This window comes from Lissotriton helveticus, chromosome 5_1 (assembly GCF_964261635.1).
Source record: "Lissotriton helveticus chromosome 5_1, aLisHel1.1, whole genome shotgun sequence".
Taxonomy (NCBI): Eukaryota; Metazoa; Chordata; class Amphibia; order Caudata; family Salamandridae; genus Lissotriton; species Lissotriton helveticus.
The window spans coordinates 654,790,320-654,817,230 of record NC_136065.1 but is presented as its reverse complement, the minus strand read 5'-3'; the positions used below and the strand labels follow the sequence as shown (position 1 = coordinate 654,817,230).

Here is a 26,911-nt window from a genome sequence, read left to right as displayed (position 1 = left end):
CTCTCTTTAGGATCTTTTTCTCAGACTTTCTTTTGTATTGTCCTTTAAATGTTTTCATATTATTGTATTTCTGCATTCTCAGTGGGCAGTTTTTTTCTGTCTTTCTGCCATTTTTCAAGGTTTTCGAGCACTACCTTTTACTTGGACTGGCTTTTCTGATCTTTTCTTGAAATGCCATTTTCTGCTATTTTACTTATTTATTTGTACTGCCTCTACATAGGTCTGCTTCCTTCATTGTCATTTATGGTCGTCGTATTGGTCTACTGGGCCTGTTTTTTATGATCTTTAACATGGACTCTCTGTTTTGTAGTTTAACCCTAGGATTTTTAAGCTTTTTCTTGAACTTTCACTTTTCAGACTTTTTATTGTTTTTTGTTTTTTCATCACCCCGTTGTTTCTGTGTTTTTTTGTCTTTCCTGTGTATGTCTTCTGTTTTGTTTGAACACTTGCGTTGTATCTTATTCCCGGCCATACTTTAACAAAGAATCACCTTTTCTGTTTTTTTTTTATTTTCCTCTTTTTTATTTTTCTCCTTTTCACTTACCCCTTTTGTCTTTTATTTTTCAGGTGTAGTATATCTCTCATTCATTTTCTGTATTTTCCGCGCACTGCAAATTCTGTAATGTTCATTGATTTCCTTTTTTTCCGTTATATTTTTTATTATCTTTTTTGGTCTTTTACTTGAACTTTCTGTCTTGACGGCTTTTCCCCGTGCTGTCTTTTTTACTGCCTCACACTGCCCTTTCCCTGCTGAACATTCAATTCCCCTTCACTAGCTCTCTATACACCCTCTGCGATTTCTCTTTCAGTGTCATCTTTGCTGCTGCTGCTGTTGCTTGCATTAGACAGTAGGAGCAGCAGGGATGATTAAGAAGAGGGGAGATAATTATGTGTCAAGATGATGTAGCCAAACTCCCTGGTCGGTGAAGGCAGCCAGAGTGATGCACAGTACGGCTACGGCAGTGGACAATGGGGTCTTATCCTGCAGTGCTGCACAGGGTGCAAATGCAGAATTCTCTCCCTGTGAGCCTTTGTTTTTCCTGTGATGCAGAAGGCTCAGCATGCTATTTTTAATGATTGCCTGCATCTTGACATGGCCTACCAGAGCCCCTGGCATATACAAATTTTACATTTATTTCAAGGGAGAGGGACCAGGAGCACAGGCTGAAGAGTAAATCGAAAAGGTTATACTGCAAAGGTGTACCTTGACTTTCTGGTCAATTGCCTGCCTTTTTGTGATATAAAGGGAACAATTCACAGTGCATTGAGACGTTACCATATAAAGCTGGGCAGAAAGTACAAGATGGCTGCCGTAATCGAGGGAACAGAAGATTAGGCCATACAAGACCTTGTATGGCTTTGTTTAGCCACCATGAGAAGACACATGCCTAGGCTTTTTCTTCCTGCATGTAAAACAATGCACACTCTAACTCCATTTTTTTTAAAGAATTGATTATAGCCAGAATGACACTTCCTGATTGTACACAGAGATGAAAATACCCCCTCCCCTCTCTACCCCTGGAAATCACCATCTTTGTCATTTTGATGATGCCAGGAAGAGGAGAATCCCCACTGCAGCCATTTCAGTGCATATAAAAATATCAGGCTGCTGCTGATGCTGACATTTCCTGTGCACTGCATATGATGTGGACGAAGCGATCACTTGTGCATTCCCGTTCTGGTGAAACCTTCACCTCAAACTCAGGCCCTCGTATTTTTCTTAATGATTGATGGTTACCAAGTTGGGAAATCCACCCTGATGGGAGTCTTTTATGGTGAATTTTTTCCAAAGCCTTTTGTTTTCATTTGTCGTTTTGATCACATAGATCTGTGGGTGCTTTTCCCAACTTTCTTGACAATCACTTTTTCTCCCGTCCGGTATCTCTTCACCTCTTCTCATTTATGTCACAGTGTACTAGTGCTTATTAACAATACTGATACCAAGATGACCCCCCTGCTTCTCCTAGTGCTATCTTTTTAGGTTTTAGCCTGCACAGCCCTTGCAATGTGCTTGAGAAATCTGTTGTTTTTAATATTTACTTAAAGGGAGCTTACATCCCACCTCCTCTCTTTCCTGGTTTCTCAATGGTTCCTGTGCATGCCACTTACCTTTCCTCCATTTCTAATGGCTGTAGCAGATTTTATCTGCATTTACCAATGCTTGTTCCTCATGTGCTTCTCTTATCAGTTTCCCACCACTGTGAGCATGAAAGGATGGGAAAGCCCTGAAAACCCTGCAAGAATCTGCGTTTTCCAACTGCATATTGTACAAAAAAATGCCTGCAACAGGCACATTAAGTCACAGTCAATAGCGCAGCTTCCCGTATTGTTGAACACAAAAATAACCTTCATAATATGATTTGGAGAAAAAGCGCAAGGATAACCTTATGATTCATACGTCATGTCAAGTCAATAACAAATCTACAGGGGAGATGCTGCAAAGCACTCAAACAGTTAAATAACAGAAGTTTCCACTCTCTTCCTTGGGAGAACTACCCATGTCCTGTTCGGATTCCTCTAGCATGCAGAACAAAAGGTATGTTTCACCTCACAGCAACAGTGTGTGGAGTGGAGCCCTAGGTTAACTCCAGGCAAGACACTTTTCTACCAGGATGTCTTTCTTTTGCTAGCAGCAGCTGCTGGTGTTTTTTTTAGTACACTGAGGATTTAATGCTATTTCAGCAGTGTTTACCTTTGGTAAAGACTATATGAGTAGAAATACTCTTCTTGATGTTCTCAGAACACATCTTCTGCTAATCTCTCAGCTACTGCTCTGTTTCTTTGAGCCATGTGCCCAGCCTGGCATGTTTGACAATCACCCCCTGGGTTTGATCTCAACAATGAGTTCTCTAAGAAGGTGTAGCCGGGTCAGCATAATTGTTGTTCCACTCCCTGAAATGTGCTCAACAGTCCTTGCGGATCTCAAACTGTTTAGCTATCTGTCAGTGAAGCGAGGAAGAGTCCTCTGCCATCTGCCAATCTCGATCTGCCTCACAGTGTGAGCCGAGCGACAGGAGGGAGGGAAGAGACGGTGGAGGTATAGACAAGACCGAAAAGGAAGCAGGAAGGTGGTTGGACCGAATGAGAGTAGCCATCGGGGGGAGAGAGGGAATAAGGTTTAAAATTAGCCAAAGATGAATATATCAGACAATATGATTTATGATGTCTTTTTGGAAGTCAGTATTGAGGTATTTGAACATTGGAACGTTGGGAGCTCCTTTGAAAACAAAGGAGTGCTCTGGGCTTCGTAGATTCCCAGAGCTCCAACATTCCATTGTTTCACGTTGTTCACAGCAACAGCTGCCCCTTGGAGCCCGAGGGGATTTTAACCCCCTTGGGCTACGAGATGCGTTTGTTTTTACTAGTTAGAATATTCTGCCATATATGGGTGGAATGCTCTAATAGCCTTAGAGCCCTCCATAGCTGGCTCTATTAGCCATTATAGGCCCACTCCCTTGTTAAAGGCCAAAGCCTTTGGCTCGGACTTTTAACGCTGGAGCGGGTCTTTGGCGGTAGAGCCCACTACGGTGGGCTCTAAGGCAATATTAAACCATTTGAAACAAGTATAGGGTTTTCATGTCTAAAATATGGTCACCTAAAATGTTGCCTACTCTGGCATTGATCTGATGACTGATATACCACAGTAGCCATCTGAATTAAGGCTTGCTCATATCCCACATTGGAAGCAGTGTGCTGGTGTGAATTTTTTTCCGGCTTTGGTTCTTTCATTATTTGACATTATTGCCACTTAGAGTGTCTACCAGTTCCCAATTCATGATTTTTGGGATAAAGGTAATCTGCATTAGAGCTAAAATTGTGACTGAGTTGTTAAACCTAGCCTGTGCCAAATATAGGATCCTATTTGTGCCTTAACCATGTCTTTCCCTGCAGTGCTTGTATTCTAAAACTGTTATCTGGGAGTTGCCAAATGTATCTAGAAATTGTCTTATCTATCACCAATGTCTACCTGTCTTTCTGTCTGCCTCTCTCTCTTTTGCGCTCTCCCTCTCTCTCGCTGACATTCTCTCACTCTTCGGGATGCTTCATAAAGTATATACATTTGACCTTCTTTTCTTAAACATCAACTGATTCCCTACAATCCATCGAGAACCCTCCGATCCACCTCACTCAACCAATTAGTGGTTCAACGTAGTCGAACAGTTTCATGGGGTGATCGCCGCTTCTCAATCGCGGCTCCTAGACTCTGGAACACCCTCCCGAATCACCTGAAAGTCTGTCCCTCTCTTCTTCAGTTCAGAAAAAAACTGAAAACGTGGTTATTCAATCAGTAATCCACATCCCTGTACTCACTGATTATGCCGAGATTACAATGCATGTTAGCGCCGAGACGCCCAAGGGTAATTGTATGCGCTCTACAAATATCATAAACATAAACATAAACATGCCTCACTGAAATATATCAAGCCTAGTGGCAGTGTAGATAACTATGGCATATGGAGACCTTGTTCCCCACTTAAGAGCAGCGTGCCGTCCTGGATTAACTCATTCTGTTTTTCTATGCATCTGTTTCCTTATTGAGAGAACTTAGAGGCACGCTGTTCCCCAGCATTAAATTCCGTAGAAAAAAGCATTGGCAAAGCCAGTAGGTCTGTTGTTGGCTTCCAGTCTTTTGGCTTTGTCACCGCTTGTTTTGTTTTATCCTGGAGTTTGCCCAAAATGTATTACTGGGGAAGCTGCTGGGCCCTCACGAATCTAAAACAAACACTGGCTAAAAGAAAAAATATCTTTTGGTTTTAAAAAAGCACACATTGCCATAGTACACCCTGGCACTGAAGAAAACTACTTTTTGTGTGGATGTGTTCCTTGTGAAACAGCAGAATGCTGTCTCTAACAGTGAAGATAGCCAATGGGGGAAGTGGCCTGACACATTGCCCCATGCTGTATCCAGTAGTGGGTAGAAGAACAATGTGAATTATACACAGATCAATGTATGAAGAGGACCGGCTAGAAAGGGCTGTAACTAAGACTTAAGCATATAATTTTAGTAAAATCAAAAGGTCTTTGCAAACAGCAGACCTAAACATTGCCATTTTCATGTACCTGTAAGGACAGATGTTTAATTAAAAAGTAAACGCATGCCCACAATGCTATTGTTGAGGTTTGATTCTGCCTTCTACCATGTCGTCAGTAGACGTTTTGAACTCAAAACGAGAAATACATTCTCTAGAGAAAGCAATGAACACAGTTTGTGTACTTGTCATAATTAATGTGATAGCAAGTCTCACACACATTACACAGACTAGGAGGTACCCCGTCATAAAACTGACATGCTCTGTTACTTGGACTATGGAACCTTTTCTAAAGAACTCATCCCCTGTGAGCGGCATCATCTAGAAGGTCTCAATAGAAAGGAGATTTGGGCTAGAAAGACTTTTTGTCAGGCTGCTGTTCTCTTAGAATTTTCACCATTACCTAGGACGGAGTGCACGGACTGACTCCCTGGTACTAAATGGAGCCACTTTCTCTTCCAATAATGACACTGACGAAGAACAAGAGAAAGAAAATCAGAAAATTGAGAAATACGGTGAGAAATGAATGATTAAAAGTCTGCAAGAGATAGATAAACAGATTGGAAGTGAAGGATGTTGAAGAAAGGGGCTTGAGTTGGAATCAACACTAGGCAGCATTGGCTTCTTAGGATTTTTCACAAATTAAGCACTGGTCTGATCAGTACTATAAATGGGCAGATACCGTCTGGTACTGAATACCTGGACTTCTTTCATTTGAAAGGGAGAGTGCCTGCACTTAACACTGCTAAAGTGCATTCCGTGGTAGAGTACTGGTACTATTCAGGAGCAAATACACACTTTTCTAGACGGTGTGTGTACCAGTAGTCTATATTTCCCTTTAATGCACCAATTAGGATGAACTGGGCCCTCCTAAACTTATCTCTTTTGACAAGTGCTACCTCTCTTATGAGACATGATGCCTCCTTTAGGGGCAAGCTGCATCGCTGTAAGTAAATAGGGTAAAAAAGCAAGCAATACCAGGTCTATATGTCTCCCTGCCTGTTCCTCGGGCCTGCAGGGTCTGCCTCTACAAAAGAATGAGGGCCCATTAGTTTTGTATTCCTCAGATCTGTGGCACTGAGACTGTCCTTGGCTGTGCTGTTAATGTTTATCTCTAGTAGTGTCATAGCCATCGCTTGAACTACCCCAGGCACTTTCGGTCTAGGTTTCTAAGAGAGCGATGCCACAGTAGTCGTTGCTTCTCTCCCCGAAACGCCAGGCCTCAAGTCTCATGTGATTTCTTTGCTTGTTGCGTGTTCCCCTTGTGATGTTTTGTGTCAGCATGTGTCTGGTGCTCTCGTTCCCTGTGACATTGTGGCTGTCCCTTCATTTTACTGCTTGGGAAAACTCAGACTGTTTCTCACCATTTTTGCATCACCCGTTTTAATATTGAACGTGCTGGACATAAATGTATTTTGGTTATCATAGCAGGCAGAAATGGCTTAAGGTTTTTCGGTGTTCCAGGCAAAATAGCAGTTCCCTATTGAAGCGCTCCCTATCACCTGAACATACAGGTATTTTCATGCCTTCTTCTGTAATTTCTTGCCACCTAGTGTTGGTGCACTAGGGATATTGCCTTACCAAGTAGGCTTCTGTGGCAGGTGCTGCTTGTACGCAGCGTAGGAGTCTTCATTGCTTTAGTCTTGTACTGAAACACAGGTGTGCCCGTGCCCACACACAGATATCCACTAACACACTTCTGTGACCTACATACGCATACATATCCTTAAAATGGCACTGGAGGCAAAAGGCATTCAGAGAATATACTACGTCTACATGTCATGGTGCGACACATGTTGCATGGTGTATGAGGACTGTTGCCGTTAAGATTGGGGAACTGGGTAGGATGTGAAAAGTTAGTGGGTTAACTCTGTGGCTGGTCTGCCTTTATTGAAATCTGTGAGTAACCTGCGCGTTGCCGGTTTGGTTCATCTAAGAACACAATTCATGTGTTGGACCTCTGGTTTACTCCGTTTCTTGCACAAGTGGTTCTGTCCAGCATAGGGAATCGTTCTTTCCAGTGCTTTTCAAAACGTATACTGTGAGTAAACGAGACCCACCCGCCTCCTACTGTTCGACCTGAAGTCCATCTCACATGGTCCCTTTTATATTTTATAAGAGCTATCAAAGGTAAAACTGGCCCTTTTCAATCTAGAGTAAGCTGAACCTAGAGACGGTGCAAGCAAGCAGTGCTGCCAGCATGTGTCGAACCGGATAAAATGCCTGTCTCCGGGCCAAGGCGCTCATCTCTGGTGCACTGGGCCCCGAGTCCACTGAATGAATGCGTTTTTGTTTACGCCCAATTGAACAGCTACCATTGAGTGTCTGAACGTATCACTCTCAGGAGTCTGTCTCTGTGGTACGAGCAGCATCCCTCCCCCTGGCACTTGCAGGGACAATTTGTCTCTCACATGTTTCGAAGCGTCCTTCTCTCCTGTCCCGCTCTTGTCTTCTGACATTACTGAGCTGGCGCCTGCTCAGTTACTGCGCAACAATCTACCTTGTCTCCGTTTTTTATGTTCATGGAAGGCGCTTCTCAAAACAGGAAAGATGCCATCAACAGAAGCCTCGGTCTCTTATGAACCCCCAAACAGAGGCATTTCCACCGACAGGGCTTATTGTATGGCAAGCTCTTACTTCTGAAAGGAGAGTTGGTCTGGGGAAGAGTCAGTCACATGACACTCTCTGCCCAATGCCACTGCTCTGCCACCCATTCAGAAGAATTAAACTGTTGCTGAACCATCTTGTCCCTCTACGGGGTGATTTGCCTCAAAGAGGGCAAAGAACAAATGTTCTCTTCAAAACTAAAAAAAAAAAATAAAATTGCTGTGCAACGAGAATCCTCACTCACCTGGCAGTAATCCTTAACCACAGCCTGTTGTTCCCCTTTGCGTTTTATAGTTTCTTTATATTTGTCTGTAAACATGAACACCTTTTTTTAAAGTCATTTTCTGGAAAGAATTAAAAGGGAAGTGGGAGGGCCGGATAAGGCAGAAATGGAGAAAATGAGGGTTTTCGTCTGTATGTGTTTTAGGCCGGGAGCAGCCCAGGGGAAGCTCGTGGCAAGGTGAAAGAAAATTGCATATTCAATCTCCATGCGGGAACTTCACCGGCAGCGGACCCGCCCCCTGCCTGCCTGAAAACAATGAGGGCCTCTTTCCCTTCTGGTGCTGTCCCGAGTATCAGGGCTAACTTTAACTTCAGGGTCATTAATTCGGATGATTACTGAAGCCAAGATGGACGCCGTCCGCCCGCTTCCGGCCTCGTTACCCCGCCCCTCCCTCGACCCTTCCCCTCCCGCCCACCAAGGCACTTATCTTCGCCGGGAAGCACGCGGTGTAGGTGTAGGGACGGAGGCGCTGATGGGATGGGAGATTTTATGAGATCATGTGTCACCTGATTCGGAACCAAATTGTTTTCCAAACGGTGGAGGGTGGAGAGGAGCGTGCCTGGGAGGAGGCCGGTGGCGGCCATTATTACCTTCCCACAGGATGTTCCATGTGTTTTTATAAATGGAAAGTAACGTCCTAGACTTGGCAGGCCGCATTATGCTGGAGACGGGGTATGGGAGGTGATGCGTGCATATATGTATACAGTGGTAGTGAAGGGGGGGGCAGAGGGGGGTGAGCGAAATGGTGTGTGTGTGGGGGGGATATCTTATCACTGCTTCTTCAGCAGACTAGCCGGAGTGTCGTCCTGTGAGGTGACATTTGAATTTACAATTCCGCTGAGAAAAGCTATTAATTCACAAATTAACATTTCTCTCTCTCCCTCTCGCTCTCTCTCCTCTCTCTCTGTGTATCTCACATGGATGTTCAAGCAATTGAAAAGACAAAGGAAATAGCCCCAAGGAACAGACTTTACTGCTAGTCTGTCTGTGCAGAGATTGCTACCACTGCTTCCAGATATATAAACCAATTACCTGAGCGGCTCTGTGCATGGCAGCCAGCTATTACCTCTCTTTGTATGCTCGACTCCATTGCTGGATTACACTGTGTATCTTGTTAATATAAACTAGCCTCATGCTGTCCTCCAATGGACGCAGAGCTTTCCCGTCTCCCGGCCAAGACGTTGCTGCTGGAAGATGGGGCAGGGTCTTCCACGATGAAGAATGGCCCTGCGGCAATACGGTTTTAGTAAGAGCGATGTGCTCTCGGTCCTTGGCTATTGGCTAGTGCCTCTTGTAGAGTACATCAAGGAGTAATGGTACCTCGTAATGTAAAAATAGTGTTTCGGTAGGAGCTACAGAGATGCAACCCCAAGGCGGACGCGTCTGAGTTGCTGCTCTACCGCTGTTATTTGATGGTACGGTACCTCAATACCGAGGCCTAAATATTGTTTTGAAAAAATATAACCCCTTCAGAGAAAATAATATTTGAAAATCTACGCTCAGGGACTTGATGTTTCTGCAAAAGTATTTAGGTCACAATATTTATGGCAGACAATATTTTTGTTATTGATAGTATGACATACAATCCATTTGAAGTGACCTACATGACAAATCACTGGTATATCGTCTCAGTATACTTAATGTATATATATCAAGTGTTGTCCAATTCAAAACACATTAACCGTCCCATCTCTGCTCCCTTCACTTTCAAAGGATTCTCAACTAAAAAGTTAGTTTGCTATTTGTGTCATTTCTCGCATTCCAAAGCAACCGGCCAATAAAGATACTCGTTCACCCAAATGAGGGCTACTGTTGAGATACACTAGTGGAGTGGTGGGACAGAAACCGGGACTCAAAATCAGGAGGCGGCGATGTAACGGTGTAGAGAAGAAAGCTGCTCTAGAAGGAGAGGCTCTGGATGAGACAGCACTGGAAGCTGATCCAGAGGGGACTCAATATTGAGCTGGTGCATAGGGTGGACTAACATACAGCCTGATTTCTTTAAAGCAAAACTCTTATTTACAGATGTTATCATTGCTAAGCTTGTGGGGAACCAGTGCTTAATTTGAGCTCCCGGGGTCCGGTACTCAGCACTGGCACTTAATTGGTTTCTGGCGCTTGGCACCAGCACTTAATTGCGAATACCGCACTTATGGCAGTCTGCCACATGGTGGCGCTGCTTATCTAATTTAGGGATGAGCAGTAAAACAGTTGTTTATGAATGCAATATACATACAAAAATTGCTGATACCTGCCTCCCCAACCATTCCTTTACCTTTGGGATCCTGGAATAATCTGAACTGGCGCATTTGCATGCAAGCAAGGTGGTTAGTAGTTGTTTTGCCAGTGATGACAAGGGGGTTGGGTGGTGCAAGCTGCAGTGGCCTCCTGGTCAGAGCCCTGGCACTTATTACTTTACAAATTAAGCACTGTAAACACCTAGATTTCCACCACACCTCCCTTGACGTAAAGATGACTTAACCCCACCCATTTGTTGGCTTTACACCTAAGTCATATCTAGGCCTGGCAGTAGTTTTCTCAACCTACGGAGCTTTCATAGATTAAGAGGATGTACTATTGCATTTATTGATGCATTCTGATTGCAGGGAGCTTTTGTAGCTGAAATAAGAATTTTGCTTTGGGAAGCAGGTGTTTCCAGTCATTGGCCAGCTCAATTTGATCATTTGGCCGACTTTGGAAACAGGAAAGGCTGAGCTGTCCTACCAGCCAAAGAGCCAGGGGCCTTCCGGTTCTCACAGACAGCTCTAGTAGTTGTTCGAGGCACCAAGCTATCTTACTGTAAAAACATCTCTCAGAATCCAGCGTTCCCTTCCTCTCCTCTTTAGGGCAATATCAAACATGGGAATGAGGCTGCCATTGCTGCTTTTTTCAATCAAGAGCAATTCTCACCTACGTTGCCTGAGTGCAGTTTCCCTCCCTATTCTCCCTCACCACTCTTTCTTGCTTGCTGTTCATCTAAAGGCTCGCTGAACCTCAAGCACAGGTGAGTGATCTTCGCGCCGCCCGCGCACTTGAAAAAGACTGAACGTATCAGCGGAGGAGCCAGCAGCCCTGCCAGTAACTCAAGCCGCTCTGACCGCTCAGTGAACCCCTACCTGGGGACCTTGGCAGTGGAAATCCCAACCTTTTCCAAGAGGCAGATTGACAGCAGCTCATTTTCAATCTATTGGGGACCATTGCAAAAGCCAGACAGAGCGTCACACTCTGTCACAGTCTTTTCTCCATCCTGTTCTGTCCAACTTTGTCGGCAGAATGGCTAGGAGAGTTCGAAATTTGCGTAATTAGATTCTACGCAATTACGTGGAATTCTACAAAAATGACATGAAGTCCAAAGGCAGCATTTAGCGCTCTTATTTTACCGCAAAATGTGTCCTCGCTTTCATTTTGGATGTAAAACATGTTTCATGATAAAAAATAGTCCAAAAAACTGCAAGTGTCCTTGACATTGTTTCTGTGCTCTCGCGCAAAATCTTGCCACGAACATGGAGTAATTTCAACACTTGGCATAATGGTATAGATTTGAATAACAAGTTTATGGCAAAATTACGCAAGTATCCGAAATAATGGCCTGTGGCGAGTAATCTGAAGGTCATTTTCAACAGTCCAGTAGGACTAATTCAGCTTGTCATCCTCCTGAGGTCAACTCAGAGCAAGGAGCACTATTAAGGTGGGCATTAAAAATACCTGCTTTCTTTTTAACCATCAAGAGATAATGTAATTTTTAGTGTGCTATGGAATACATATGATTATGACAGAACACTGCACTATGAGTTAATGCCAAGGCTCATCTCTATCCAGGTTTACTACTTCGTGCTTCTGTAGTAAGTCATGAACAAAATATTACAGCACAGTGAAAAATGGATGATGCTATTTCATGTGTGACTCTCAAGAATGAACATAGTTGAGTGCACACGTCATTATAAAGATACAGTAAAAAATGTAAGTGCAAGTTCCCGTAGTCTATGACAATTTTTCTGGAACTTTCGCTGCATCTTTGAACCCAAAAAGTTAGCATTTCAGAATTTGCATAGCAGCAGCTTCTGCACGTGCCTTCATTCTGAGGTGAAACCATTTCATAAGTAGCAGTTTGGTGGTTTTTGCATGGATACAGCTTCATAAGACAAAGTACCTTTCTCACTGAAAGTTTTAAATAAAAAGATGGATTCCTTTGTTGCTCTTTGTCAGTTATATTGAAAATGCCCCAGTATTTTTCTGGTGAAAAAAATTATCTGGCCGACCTCTCTCAGTGACTATTCCATCACAAGACTAGTGGCAGAGAACAAGTGAGTCACAAAGAGAGCCCTCTTTGATGAACGCAGTCCCCTGATCTTGCATTAAAGTAAATGCGCTTGATGAAGTTTCTGTCCTCCCACTAGTAGGCTGGACAGGTGCCACCAGCCTTCATGCGCCTGCCAAGCGACCTCCAGGAAACAAAGCCAGCAAAAGATACGCGCGGGCATGTCCTGGCCCGACCAGATATATTCGTGTCAGGCGGGGGGTACCGTGTGACTTTCGGGTTGGTCACGTGTTGAGCGAGGCGTGCGGTTTCCGTAGTGAGACTTTGGCCCTGCCAGGGTCCAGTTTCGGTGGCGTACACACTGCAGGGAGAGGAGCAGTAGTTGTTTCTGATGCTTATCTAGGCAAGTCTGGTGACGTCTATAGAAAGAAAGGATTTGTAGAGGATTGAGATGTGTTAGGCGGTAGGCGAAGGCTTTCTTTTGAGGCATAAGCGAGATGTTCATCAAAACAAGGGCATGTTGAGAGCTTGTCACTCATGATGCATCCACGGTGTCACCTCAGGTGTATGCATGACTTATCTTATTTGGGGACAGGCTGTTGTAAACGTCAATTCTCGATTGAGTGTTGTGATCTATTGGTTAGTGGTGCTCCGTGGATTAACACAAAGATTATAGAATCTTTAATTACTAATCTGTTGGCTTGAATCCAGCCATAGTAATGGTTGTACAAGCTTACCTTATGGTTATGTTGTGATCTGTGTGAGATTTGTATTTTGTGTTAGTCAAATCCTGACTGGGTAGCAGTCAGTTTTTTATGGATCACATTGAGCCTCTGGTTTGTCACTACTTCTGGCAGTCTCAACAGAGCGGTGCAGAACTCACACTATTCGTGGAGAGCATCCGACTTCCCTCATTGCCCTCTTAAAGTAACACTTAACACCAAAATGGAGTCTCCAGGTATGGCTGCAAGGCAGGTATGTCTGTGTTTGTTGGAATCCTACGCATTCTACGAATAAAAATTGAATGATTCCTTTGCAAGTACACAATTCACCTGCCCCTTAGTCATGAATGTGGTATTCACAACATCTGACCCCTCTGCCGAGGGTCTTATCGAGTGAGCTCATGTTTCCTCTGTGGCTGGGTCTTCGCTGGTTACCAGTGAATGCACCAGATCGTGAACCTGAGCCACTAATTCATGTACAGCACTGCTCCTGAATATCTGAGCTGCGGATTTCAGGCTACCGTCCCTAACCTTCCTCTTTTCCGCAGTCTTCTTTTGTGAGAATTGGGGGTTCTCCCTGGTCGCACCTCAATTTTTGAACCAGCTTATTGTTGGGAAATTTGGTCACTGTTCTCAGAAAAAACAATGTTGGCTTTTTTGCTTATTTCTACTTTCGCATTGCACTGATGTGAGTTTTCTTTGTCGCAAGCCTACATATTGTTTAGTATGTGGTTATAAGTGATAAATACAATGGTGCAATCGTCAACTTCACTGCGGTACATGTTAAGTAACTGTAGTTCACAGAGGTAAGATAGCCTACAAGATATGAAGGAAACACTGAGTCTTGAAACGTACACACCTGGACCATGATCGAAGATAATGGTTGAAAGGCTCACATATGGTACACCTGTTCTTTGCAAACTGGTCACACTGACACTGATGGCCTCAAGCTATGCTTTGAGTTGCCCAATGGTATTGGTCACCTGTGTCTGTGCCAAGCCATTTGACTCCCTATTTTTTTATGTGTCTGTGAATTTGGGGGTTTGTTCACTTAAAATGCCCAGTGCCTTAAAATAGCAATGCTGTATACATTTGGGCGTGAGTTGTATAGTGTTACATATTGTTGGCAATTCTGAAAAGTGGCATGCATACATTCCTTTCATGATTTCACAGTCAAATTATTGCCAATACAAACCCTACTTCTGTGCATTGTCCTCCAAGGGCATAATCTGGGATCTTAGGTTTAGCAAAAACCTGCAAATGTACATTTTCTTTCTTTTTCTACAATAAAGTGAGGTATATCTCCTATGAAAAAGAATATTTTTTCTTATCTGCTAGTTCCGTTTTTTGATGCATTTTTGAAAAAGGCTACTTTGTCTTCCTTTCCCTCCTTGCGCTCATTAAACGCCAGTGCACTATACCGTACACTCACTGTGTTTATCAGAGGTGAACACTTGTTGATTGTTCCTCAACAATATTGAATATTGAATATTATGCTGCAATTATATTGAGTGTAGGATGTCAAGTACTATTATATTATGAAGTATAAAGAATAAAGTATAGATTTACGATTCTGAGTTCCACATTTATGTACCGTGACAATATTTATGTATTCAAGATAGGTTGATGTAGAATTAAGAATAATAAAACTACACTTGAATACTTCCCTTGACAATATAGTGGTAGTCAATATCCTGCACTCAATACTGCTGCATGATGATATTTTTTCCCTCAATATTATGCCATACATTCTGTTGTCTGGCTCATTTTCATTCCTACACTTACTCAGGGTTTACTATTTCTATGTAACCTTACCCATTTTTCTCCAAGACTGGAGGTATACACTGATAGTAAGAAATCATTGGAACAAGTCTGATGATGTCTTCAGTGAGTGCACGGTATCACCACCTAGAACCAAATGACACATGTTGTCTTGATCGTCCTTCCATAGAGATTTGTATGATACATCTGACTGTCATCACTCCATATCCACGAGGGAGTGCCGACTCCGCCTTTTTATTCGTAAAGAATTTGGTAATGCAAGCAGGCTTGCTGTTTCTCGGACTCCAGACATTACACTTCTGGGTTATATTCTTACTAAGATAGCTTTTTGTGTGACCAATCAATCCTTATTTTGCCCATAAACCCAAAGATTTACACTGCGTTTAATAGTCTTTACTATGGATGTCCTTCATAGTTACAAAAGGCCATATCCATTCCAGATTTTCATATCCACACATGATACATTAACATATAATGAACCTCCATAGCAATAATGCTGGAACAGTTTTGACTGTGAGGGTGCAGGCAGTGACATCAGTTCGATAATTAGCGCCCCATTCACAAAAGCAGTTATAGGTTTTAGAAATAGTACTATTTTTATATGTGTACTAATTGTATATGAATATGACCTGACTATTACCATTATATTTACAGTTTAGGTGTTTTGTAGTCGATATCACAAAGGTATTTAGGGTTACGTAAAACAGTAGTGTCCCTTTTCATATTCTTACATACCTTTGTTAACTGGTCTCACTGGGTTGTGAAAAATTGAAATTATACTTCAATAGCAAATGTACTTTATGATGGATTTCTGTTTAGTGAAAGGAGGGGAATATTGCAAGGTCCAATAGTATACTTTTCAGAACATGATAACAAACATAGAGCTACAATGTGGAGTGTAGGTTATTGTCCTGAAATTTGCACTTGAATTAGTAATCAAACCTGTGTGAAACTACTGCACTTTTTCTCTGTACATAGTTGGTCTGTGTTTATAGGTGGAAATGCGGCCATATTCTGTGCTTTTCAGCTGAGATTTGTGTTAATACAGTGTAATTCCTCATTCCAAGATGTAGAATTTAAAATAAGTAGGTAATACCACACCTGGCAAATAGCTCTTAATAGTTTTATTTAATGGGTGCGATATTACCTCCTTAAACATTGTAATGTTGCAGTTACTTTTACAAATATTTGAAAAGATGAGTTCGTAAACAAAGCAAACGTTTTTATTTATATGAGTGCTATGAGACATTGCCATCCCACAACCTTCTTTCATTCTTCCCCCTTTCCAAGCGAGTGTGCCTCTACCAAAATGCCCACACTTTTGAATAAGAGAAGTAGACAATATGTTAAAGGAATTATTAGCAGCTAGTCAGAAGGTCAGTTGTTAAGAAGAAGCCATCTGACATTTGCCATTCTATTTTTGAAAAAGCAATACATGCTACAGACACAAACACCTAAAGACCTATGTATTGCTAATTCTGAAAGTGTAATTAGGCAAGCTTAAAAAGGGGGGCCGCAGCACCTCCGCACCCCTAGTTCCAGCACCACTAATAAATGGAGCTCATTAGCAGCCATGTTGGTTTTGTTACCCCCCTCTGTTGGCTTTGTGACTACAAAACCAGGACCCAATGTCTGTTATATGTGGAGAGGGAGTTTCTTACCTCTGTTTAATCAAAGAGCTAGAGACTGAGTGCGGAAAGATAAAGAGGACTAAGTGTCAGAATCCCGAGGAGAGAGATATCATGAAACAAAAATATTGTGTCCTAAATATCGAGAACCAAAATAATGTAGAAGAAGGTATATATTGTTAAGTATACATTTACTACTCTTAACTTCACATCCATGTACCTTGAAGATCGGATGTATGACATTACAACGCATGCTTTTACATCGCATGCTTTTACAACTCGGTTTTTACAACGCATACCATTACAACACATAGTGCTTTGGGGCGCTGGATAGTGAATAGTTTAATTTACTATTCCAACTCCAGTCCCCGTGGATAGTAGGGAAGGTGTTGGATAGTACATTAAACCTATTCCCTATCCTAGAGCGCCCCCCAGCGCAATGCGTTGTAATGGTTTGCGTTGTAAAAGTTGCGTCGTAAAGGCACTGCGTGGTAGTAGTTGCGTTGTAAAGGATGTTACCTTTGAAGATCATATAATGCCATGGTACTATGTGAGGTTAGCTATAGGAATGATATACTTATAAATTATTTCCTTCAGGGTATTTATGTGCTTTGCATTTTTGGCACAATATTTTTGTATGATGATATTTTGTCCCCAATATTTTGCCAGTGTACCAGTGAGAGAGAAAGAGAGAGGTAAACAATGAGGGTAAGGTGTAGATAAAAAGTGGGGAGAGAGGGAGAGAGGGAGGGAACAAGAGAGACAGAGGGAGAAGAGGCGAAAAAGGGATGGAGAATACCCCAGGAAGAGGGATAATAGAGGTAGAGAGAGAAAGAGACAGGGTTAGAAATAGAGACGCGGACAAAGACAGACAGGTCACAACATAGGAATTATGTCGAGGAGATTTAACTCAGAATGGCGTTGCAGAGGAGGGGCCCTGGACCCGTAACGAGGCGCGTGACTCGCCTCCTGAAGATGCTAGCGCGTTGCTGCAGGCGCCTGTGGTCTCACAGGCTCTCCAGACAAGGATGCGTGGCATGTCAGGCTCTCAGAATGAAGTGCTGATATAAAAAAAAAAAGTCTGGCGGTGTCAGCTCTCGCCGTTGTTCGACAGTGTAAAATTAAATTAATAAAGCCCCCAACACTGAAAAACATAACAGGAAATTAATGGCCTTTACTGTCGCTCCTGATGCAGTCATTTGCAACCCTGCTTTCCGCACCAGGGACTTCATAAATGCAAGCAGTTTCTCTAAACAAGCATAGTTAGAGGCGCATGCTATGTAATTTTTCGCCTTGCTGGTGTCCTTTGGGCTAACAAAGCCGACGTTTCGTATTGGCGCGCGCAGTGTGAGGCGGGGAGAGGAGACTTTCATGGAGCTGCAGAAAACTGCATCGCAACACCACAGCAGCCCCTCTGGGTTGTCTATATGCCCTCAAAGCTCAAAAGTGGTGTAATTTCCCCCTTCCACCAGTCAGATCCCTCATCCCACAGGTGTGTATGAAGGAAGTGTCTTCCAGATAAGACTTCAACACACTAGAATTCAAGGAGTGTGAGATAAACTCTGCTGTTCTGATATGCTGTGATATTTAGGTGTCATCCTTATGCCTCCTGCCAACCATCCAGCCCATGTCAATTGTAAACCATAGGGTATGGCAGGAGTTTTCCTGTCTATACTGGAATAGGAGCTAAAGTGCAGCAGCGTGCGTGTGTGTGTATACATGTCTGAGCGTGCATATATGTGTGTTTCTGTGTCTGCATAGGTGTCTTGATTCAAATGCTGTGCATTATTCCAAAGTCTAGTGGTTGGATCTGGATTTGTTCTTTGTAGTCGCGCGTCTCTTTTTTTTTCTCGCATCGGCCACAACTTGGGGCTAAAGATTTGAAGTCTTCTGGCAGCTACAACTCACGACATGGCCACTTGTTCTTTGTAATTTGTCGCAACCTGCTTTGATCAGCCATATCAAACCCAGCCTCGACCATAACCAAAGGAATCCACAGCTCATCCCATTACTTCTGGTCTTCTAATGGTGCAAGGCCTATGGCCCAAATATTCTTGTCTGACACAGTTGCATAGTCACTGAGTAGCTTGAGAAATGTTCCAGTACAACCATGTATGTAGTAAATCTGATAACCACATTCTACTTTCTTCCCTGTCGATCAATAAAAAAACGTAAAATGCTTAACCACTCTTGTTTTGTTGACCTTTCCATATTTCGGTGGTTGTACCGTTCCTTTCGTACCGCATTGTTTTGCTTCGACTTTACTCCATGCCACCTCTTTGTAAGGTGGCACTGTTTCCAGGCGAATGTGTCACTTGCTTATCCTGAAATACATCACTTCATTTGTCCTTCTTTAGAGAATTTTAGTTCACATTTGTGTTCGGCATTGTTACCTCACTAAAACAAACACTATTACATTTATGTTTGCTGTTTTTCCTTATACTAATTTAAGAAAGTGGACTCTGACAGGATTCTCTTTAAACTTATTGCTAGATCCCTTTGCCCGTCTCATGAAGACACCATATGAACTCCCACTTTGGAACTTCCATGTATGTCAACATTAATGACTCCTTTTGAAGGACCCACCTTTTTCTGATGCACCCTGTAGCATAATGTGGTCTGCTCTGAAAGTAACAAAACTACTGCTTAAGAAAAACCCATAAACAAATAAGAATGCACAAATGTATTGCCAACTTTGCCTAATCATCAATTAGTGAATGATTAACCATAGGGCTAGTTGTTAGACACCTTTGTGATTCCCACTGCAATCAGCATGGTCAATTGTGTCCCTTTACATTGGACTGTAAGGTCAGTGACACACCAAGTCTGCAAAGCCCAAGCAAAAAAGATATTAGTTAATTGAGAATATCCTCAGCAACAGGCCCAGAGTTTGCACAGTGCCATTACCACTTAGTCACAAAATAGTCCCTACTTTCAAACACATTTTTTAACATATAGAGCACCACAAGTGGAGTTTAATACACCTATAACAGCAATGATACTTTATACTCATACATGCAGCATACCTGGGCGGTTATCACCTACTTATATTGCATGTAAAAAATATGGCATCCAGTTAATTGACCTACCCACTAGGCCACAAGGTAAGTGCAATGAATGAGATGTGCTATTAATAATATTAATGATAAACTTGCCTTGATGATGTAGTGGTAGGCAATGTAGCAGATGAAGTATTATTGTAGGTCGATATTATCCACCTTGATATAGTGTCAGACAGCCAATTGTATTTGCTGAATTAAAGGCAACCACTGAATAGATAGTATTAAACATGCACGCTATTCAGTAACTGTGCATTAGCCTTCCTCATAAATGTTCAGTGTGCAGTAATGGACAGTCAGTAAATATGTAGGGACTGTGTGTAAGGCGAGTGATTGCCCTCAAGCACGTGGAAGTCAGCCTGCCTGATCTTCTGATCCTCGATTGGCGTTGAAACCATTCTTGTGTTTTTTTGTAATTGACATTTTCATCATAAGTATACATTTCTAAGTTGTGATCCATTTATATAATCTCAAAAATGTGTAAACTAGTATATTAGTACTTGAAGATCAGGCATATCTAATAGCATAGTCTTCTACTTATTTATTTCAGGTCTTTTATATAGCGTCAGACATGTCGCCTTGCGGACGCTTCAGCATTGGGTTGGTGAGTTCATTTTGGTGTGTTAGACAGGGTTCTGGGTAGTGATTGTATCATGCTGTGGTAGGGTAGACGATACACCCACTTGTGCCCACAGTAGAGGTTGTATTATCATGTTTCTCCACATTCTGATCCCAGGGTAATGGAGGTGTCAGTAAGTAAGGGAGGGATTGCGGCCTGGGCAGTGTACATCAAGTCCAGCCAAGTTGCGGGGTGGCCCACAAGTCATCGTTACTTGGTTACTGTTGCATAACTGTGCCCCCAGATATTGAAGGGTTATTGGGAGGGTCGTTTTTCAACTGTTTTAAGAGGAGCGGCAGGTTTGGCTTTCCTCTCAAGAATGGGTGTATGCCTTTTGAGATCTTGGAATTCAAAAGTCTGAGGGACATTCAGTATATGCTCTTATCACTTTAACTTTTGTCGTTGAAGTGTTTGTGTGATGGTCAACCATAGGTAAGGCCACTGGAATTATATGGCAGTGGAGGAGCAAATTATGCACCAGGGTTGACTAAATCATGCAACTAAAAAAGACATAATATGCGACCTAGTGCAGCACATTGTGTGATAGTATTGCTTCATAATTTTGCTAGGGTTTTTTTTAATGTGTTACCGCTGGGGATAGGTTTCAACTCATTAGTACCAGTTTAACCTCCAAATACAGTAATATGTAACTGAAAGATGTCCAGTCAACCTTTGTATAGAGCCTTTCACTGCACGCCACATGGGTCATATCGATTTTAGTAACTTTTGATCTATTTGAGCTAGGAAAAAATTTGTTAAAGTCTGTAGATTATGCAGCAGATTATAGATTATATGGCAAATCCATAATTATGCAGAACACTCCGCTGCTGTAGAATCATGTAATTCCAGTGGCCCTGACCATAGGTTATTTGTTGGTACATTGCAAAGATGTGGCATAAGCTGACACTGGGCACACTTACTTCTTGTAGGCCTTTTGTTGACACCGAAAATGTTTATTTTGATTTTAGTCTGACCCTGGAATCCGTTTGGAGCCATGGGCATGTTTTTAAGTTGGGTTTTGGGTGCTCATGTTTCATCACATTTAAATCTAGTTGGGTTGTTTTGTACCTGGTGCAGTTTGTTAGTTACTTTTTGGCAAGGACCATTTAGGCAGCGTAGAAATAGACCCAGCATTTTGGTAGCTCCATGTTGTTTTTTTTTTGTAGGGGGTTTTGGATTGGTTGATTTATAGATGTCCTAGAACTTTTCCACGATTTGGAAGTTGTGGCAGAGGTCAGGTCTTGGTTAAAGGTTACTGCAAGTTTTTACATTCCTACTGATGTAGTCTTGTGGGTTGTTGGGTACACATTAGGTGTTATTCTGTCCTCCATGCCTCCCAAAGCCATATACTCTGGTGTATATAATGGTCTGCCACAGCATAAATGTTACATTATAAAATCATTTACACATTTACATTTTATATTTACCTGACAAATAATAGTTCAACTTTATAATCAATGTATAACAGCAGTAGATTTAATTTGCTATCATTCACCCATTATTACTTTTGAGGTTAGTTAAATAAAACATCCTTAATTCGAATTCCCCAGACCGTGTTATTTTGCTTATTTGCACACGTGTGAATTATCCGCCATCAAAATGGCTAGTCTGATTGATCGAATAAACACATTTCCCCCCAGTCCCAGGCTTTAGTGATAAAAGGTTGATTGAAGCATTTCCATACATCTGGTAACAGACGAATGCAGAAAAATATTTCAGCCCAGTGAGCAGTGTTTAATTTGAGCTGGTGGTTGCCGCTGCTGGGACCGGCACTTAATTGTCAACACTGGCACTTATGACAGTCAACCACTTGGTGGTGGTGTTTGTCTAAGATAGAGCTCATCATAACAACAGTTGTTTATTCATTAAATATACATTTAAAATGAATACTACCTGCACCCCATGCCATTTTTATAGCTTTGGGGGCCTGGAATGGTCTAAAATGTCAGACTTGTAGGTGTATATTTTTACCTATTGTGCTTGTACTGTCACTAGCAGTGCTGGTAGGGACAATAGGTGGTGCAAGCTGCAGTGGTCTCTTGACGAGGGCCCTGGTGCTTATTTATGTACAAATTAAGCACTGACAGTGAACATTGAATAACAGCACCATTCGCGGTGACTAGCATACCAAGGGTAGTGGAAGTGACATCACACACACGTCAACCCTCCAATGACGTCATAGAGTATTTCACCTGTCCCACCATCAGCCCCCCAACAAGTGCATGTAAACTTTTGATGGGCTTGCAAAGGGGAAATTAATAGAAAGCAGAGAAATTAAACAGGAATCACAACGCCTTGTTTACTTTTGATCCCTGCCTCATACCTGAGACCAGGAGTAGCCAGAGTAGTGCCAGGGATGCCATATGCAAGCAAGCGTAGAAACTGCTGCCCCCTCTAACCTTAGTAAACATCCATGGACAACCCCACCCATTGCTGCTATGACAAGATGCCCGTTCTGTACCGAAGGGGTCTAGCAGATAGTGAGTGAGTGTCGAAAAGGTTGTAAGAATATTAACCCGTTAACCGCATCGCAAAAAACGCCGCGGTGCGGGCGTTACATTGCGTGGGCGTGGCGGTGTCAGCCAACGGACGCGTGAAGCACTACGAGGTAGTTCTCTCGACGGCCGTTGGTCGACAGAGGCACACAACGGGTTAAACAATGCCCGATAGTAAACACAGACGCCACGTGTCTTAAAAAAAGCGATCACTTTTAACTGCAAAAACTGAGACGGAGCTCCCACCCTTTTTACTCCCCATTGTGAATGGATTACAGGTCATACTAGGTGTTGCAACAGGAGTGTCCAACGTAGGCCCGAGAGTACCAGATCCATAACACATTTTAAGGAAAATCACAACTATGTAAATTAGTTCTATTTGAATGAATTGTCTTTATATTTATGTCATAGGCATATCCCAAAAATCAGGCTTAGAGCTGGCCCTCTTAGATCTATGTTGGACACCCCAGCCTTAGAAAGTTTTGGGACACTCAGATCCTGTGTGTTGAAGACACATAAGGAAATGTGTACTCTGATGCTGGACATCACGTCGATTAAATGTGACACGTAGATTGGCGCTTCCAGCCTGAACCGAAGAGCATTTGATTCAGAGTAGCATTGAAGGGAAAAAAATGAAAGGGTGCTTTAAGCCAGTATTTTTTTAAAAACATTTATTTATATCACATTATTGCCACTCACAGGGCTACCTGCCCCATCTCATCCAGGCTAATGTTAGTCTTACAGGCATATAACATAGCATGTGTATTTGTAAAGCACACGTTCACCCAGAAGGGTATCTTGGCTCGGAATAACAGATGTTTATCGACCTCAGATGGATGAACGGCAGACTGGACCCACCATGGTTTGAACCTGGGGCCATGAAGATAAACACAGGCCACTAGAATGGATGCATTAGTCCACTAAGCCACCAGGCCCAGCTAAATGTGTTTCCACCCCAAAATATGCTCCCTGATTGAACCAGAGCCTGATTCATACCCATGGCCACCCAAGTACGCCTCGCTGGTGATACTTTTGTTTCATGGCTCTATATCTGCACAGATCTGCCTCAGGACCTGACTCCATCTGCTCTTTCCTAACCTTCTCTCATGAATTGTCACCATCTGGTTTGAGACCAGATATCCTTCTCAAGCTAACTCACCCACTATCTCCCAGTGCCACCAAGGGACACACCTCCATTTAGTTTTATTTGACTTGTCAATACCTTCTAATAACCTATGTGTCCAGATCAGGAATGCAGTGCTTAACATTTCTCCACAGGTAATTCATGCATGAGGCTTTACATGTGTTCAAGTCATTTACTACATAATACTGCTGATTTACAACTTGTCAGTAAACATCAGTAGCAAGTCATGGTGTACCCTTTGTACTAAAGGACATGTTATTTCCAGCTCTATTAAAGTCTCTCAAAACCAAAATTCATTAAACATCTAATTAGACTTTTGATACCTTTTTTTAAATAGTTTATTTTTTTTGTTTTTCTTCCCAAACACAACTTGTCTTTTGAAATTCATTTTGATAGTGCTCGCCAGGCAACTTAAGCGCTATGTCTGTTTCTAGAGGTGTTCCAATTAGAGCTCCTATCCCCTCCTTTCTTTATTCATTATGGCGTAAGCCCAGGGCTCGAGTCGGGGTACCACGCGGGTGGACGGCGTCCCCCCACTTATTTTACCAGGTGGACGCCGTCCCCCCTGCCAAACAGCTGGAATTCACTCTTTGCCCTCTCTGGGACGAGATCGGAGCTCACAGGACGCTGCACACACACACTGGCTACGCAGATGCAATCGCATCTAAGGGGTGAGCGAGGGGAGGCAATGAGCCTGATGGTGCAAGCCACCTTTCGTGACGTCACTTCCTGTTGTGACGTCACTTCCGGTGACAGCATCCCGCCACTTCTTTTTTTAGGACTTGTGCCCTGCGTAAGCTACAGTAGCATTAAATGGGAACACTTAGCAAACAATCTGTCGTTGGCTACATAGACGCAAACTTCCGAAATGCCTGGAAAGCTGAAATAAAAAATGTAACCATAATGTGGGCTAATCATGAGTTGGTGTTAAGAATATTTCAGGGATCAGGATTAATAGCGTCCGGAGTACCGCAAGCATAGGGGGTTTGACTTGGGAATTTGGCCTGCTTTCAGAAGACAAATGCCCGAGTGAAGTTCTAGCTGTAAGTGGGAATATCATGCAGAAATTGAATGGAAGCATCGATTCCTAAATGTTATTCCCCATCCCTACTACAAAATGCAGGAAGGTCTGCTGCAGGCGTAGGAACATCATTGGCTAATGGTAATACACAATCAGTAGCACCCTGCTTCCTGTACTGGTCCTCTCTTGATCGGCTCCTATGCGTCACTGTAAATGTGTAAGCATGCTTTAGAAGTTCACTTACTCATGTTGGCTGTAGACTTATTCCTCATTGACATTTGGTGTACGCATGCCTAAGTTAGAGCGGGTCTCTGAGGAAGAAGCCCTAGCAAGTGTGCAATTGCCCCCGTGTAAGCAAGAAAAATGGCTCCCTGGCGCTAGGTTGGCTGGTATGTGAGCCGTGGCTCCTCACATATATGAACCCCGGTGCCACTGCACCTGCTGCACTAATGATAACTACGCCCCAGTGCAGCTGGTCCCTCGTTTGTTAGGGCCATGCTAGCGATTCAGAATTTGGACCGGTCTTCCAACTAGCTGCCGTGCCAGACAGTACAGGATCGCGTCGCACACAAGCTCACGGCCAAGGCTCGCTGAGGTGGAGTTCTTCTGAAGGAAGGCTGGCTCCATCTTCTGCAGTCTCCCTTCTCTTCTGGTCTTGGAAGGGCCCTACATTGAATTAGTTCCTACGCCTGCACAGTTTCAATGAGTTCATTGTGCATCTCACATGAGGTTTGTGAGGTGGGGTGCACATTCAGCAAAACTGTTATCCTCACAAAGGAAGTACAATCCTGCAAGAGTGGTCAGATCCCCCAGATCGCAGAAGCTCCCAGCTTTGGTGAATCTTCAATCTTGAAAATAGAATGCATAGAAAGAAAATAAATAGTGAAATATAATTTCAATTAAAGAAATCACGCTTCTTAAACATAATTTAAAGCAATGAAATGGTTTATTGTAAATGTATATATCTACTCTAACAAGTATCCGATTATGTAGATACAAAGACACCCCTCAACACAGCACACGTGCACACATGCGCTAACAGACATACTTTTTTTTTCTTCTTCTTTTTCTCGGTTTTATATTGCGCGAACTTGACCCGAAATCAGGTATCAAAGCACTTTACATGAGCACCAGTTGCGTTACATGAGGACACATTCATTTTTGTTAGGCACAGGGAGATTACGTAATTTGCCCAGAATAACAGGATGTTGAGATTCGTTGCTGAGACTCGAACTCGGTTCCCCAGATTTTAAGTCCACCACCCTAACCATTAGGCCACATCTTCTCCCCAATTCTTAGCCCTAATCACTTGCCCGTGGTAACGAGTGCGCACCCGCGCACATACCCCAGAACAGGACACATGCAAAAGCCTTAGGTTTTAAGACTTTCTGGGATTGGTGGGGGTGATAGCTGCATTTGCGATGGGGAGGAGCTTCCCTCTAAGCTGCTCTTTGTATCTTTCGTGCACAAAAGGTACACAAATAACTACATTTCAACATACCCGCTAAGTGCAATCACAGTCCATTTGCCCCCATGTTTTGTGTATAACCTCAGTATATGTATTCACTAATAATGGTGCCAGTTTATCATCCGAACCTTTCGGGCAACTTTAATTCTGGTCCATGGTGGGAGAGGGCATGGCCTATGACAGATACAATGCCGCAAATCCAATCGTATTGCAGATCTACCTCTTTTGAGTCACTTTAGTAAGCGGGCCACTACTGATAGAAAAAACCCGACAACTGAGACTTGCACCACTGTGTGATGCATCGTATACATCTTCCTTCTGATTAACCCAGTCCTGGCGTGGATGGGGAAGCGGGAAAGGGTATCCCTGTCACAATTGCTCCATTTTTAATTAAAGTCCTAAGGCCCAAAGTTTTTCTTACTAGTTCTGCCAAATTCCAAGGTTGCTTAATACTGAAGCTACCTAGTCTTGAATCCAAATCATTCTTTTTTCTTTCACAAGCCCTAAGCTTCATCTTTCTTTAGCTCACTCTTGCAGGGTCTTTCATCCCTTCTTTCTCGCTATGCCGGTTTCCCTATCTTTCTCTACTTTCTTCCTTCTCCCTTCTCTCGCTCTGGGCCAGAGGCTGATGAGGAACGTTGATGAAAAATAAGTCATGTTTCTTAGAACTTCGTGCAGTACCCACCACCTGCAACCACCAGCACAAATTATGTGCTGCAGATTGTGTGTGCCATTGATCTCCATAGAACAACACATCTCCCAAGACCTGTGACTCTCAGCAACTCCAGGATCCAA

At 42.9% G+C, this 26,911-nt stretch overlaps 1 protein-coding gene across 7 annotated transcripts in view; it reads left to right on the top strand.

Annotated features, from left to right (window-relative positions):
- PAX2 (paired box 2) overlaps positions 1-26,911 on the top strand; it is a 127,879-nt gene that overhangs the window by 53,168 nt on the left and 47,800 nt on the right. For 4 of the 7 annotated variants that reach the window (XM_078643054.1, XM_078643055.1, XM_078643056.1 and 1 more), the window contains exon 6: positions 19,920-19,973. The exons of the other annotated variants lie outside the window; for them this stretch is intronic. In XM_078643054.1, coding sequence (XP_078499180.1) covers positions 19,920-19,973 — 54 coding nt within the window. The remainder of the gene's footprint in view (positions 1-19,919; positions 19,974-26,911) is intronic. 7 annotated transcript variants of the gene reach the window in all.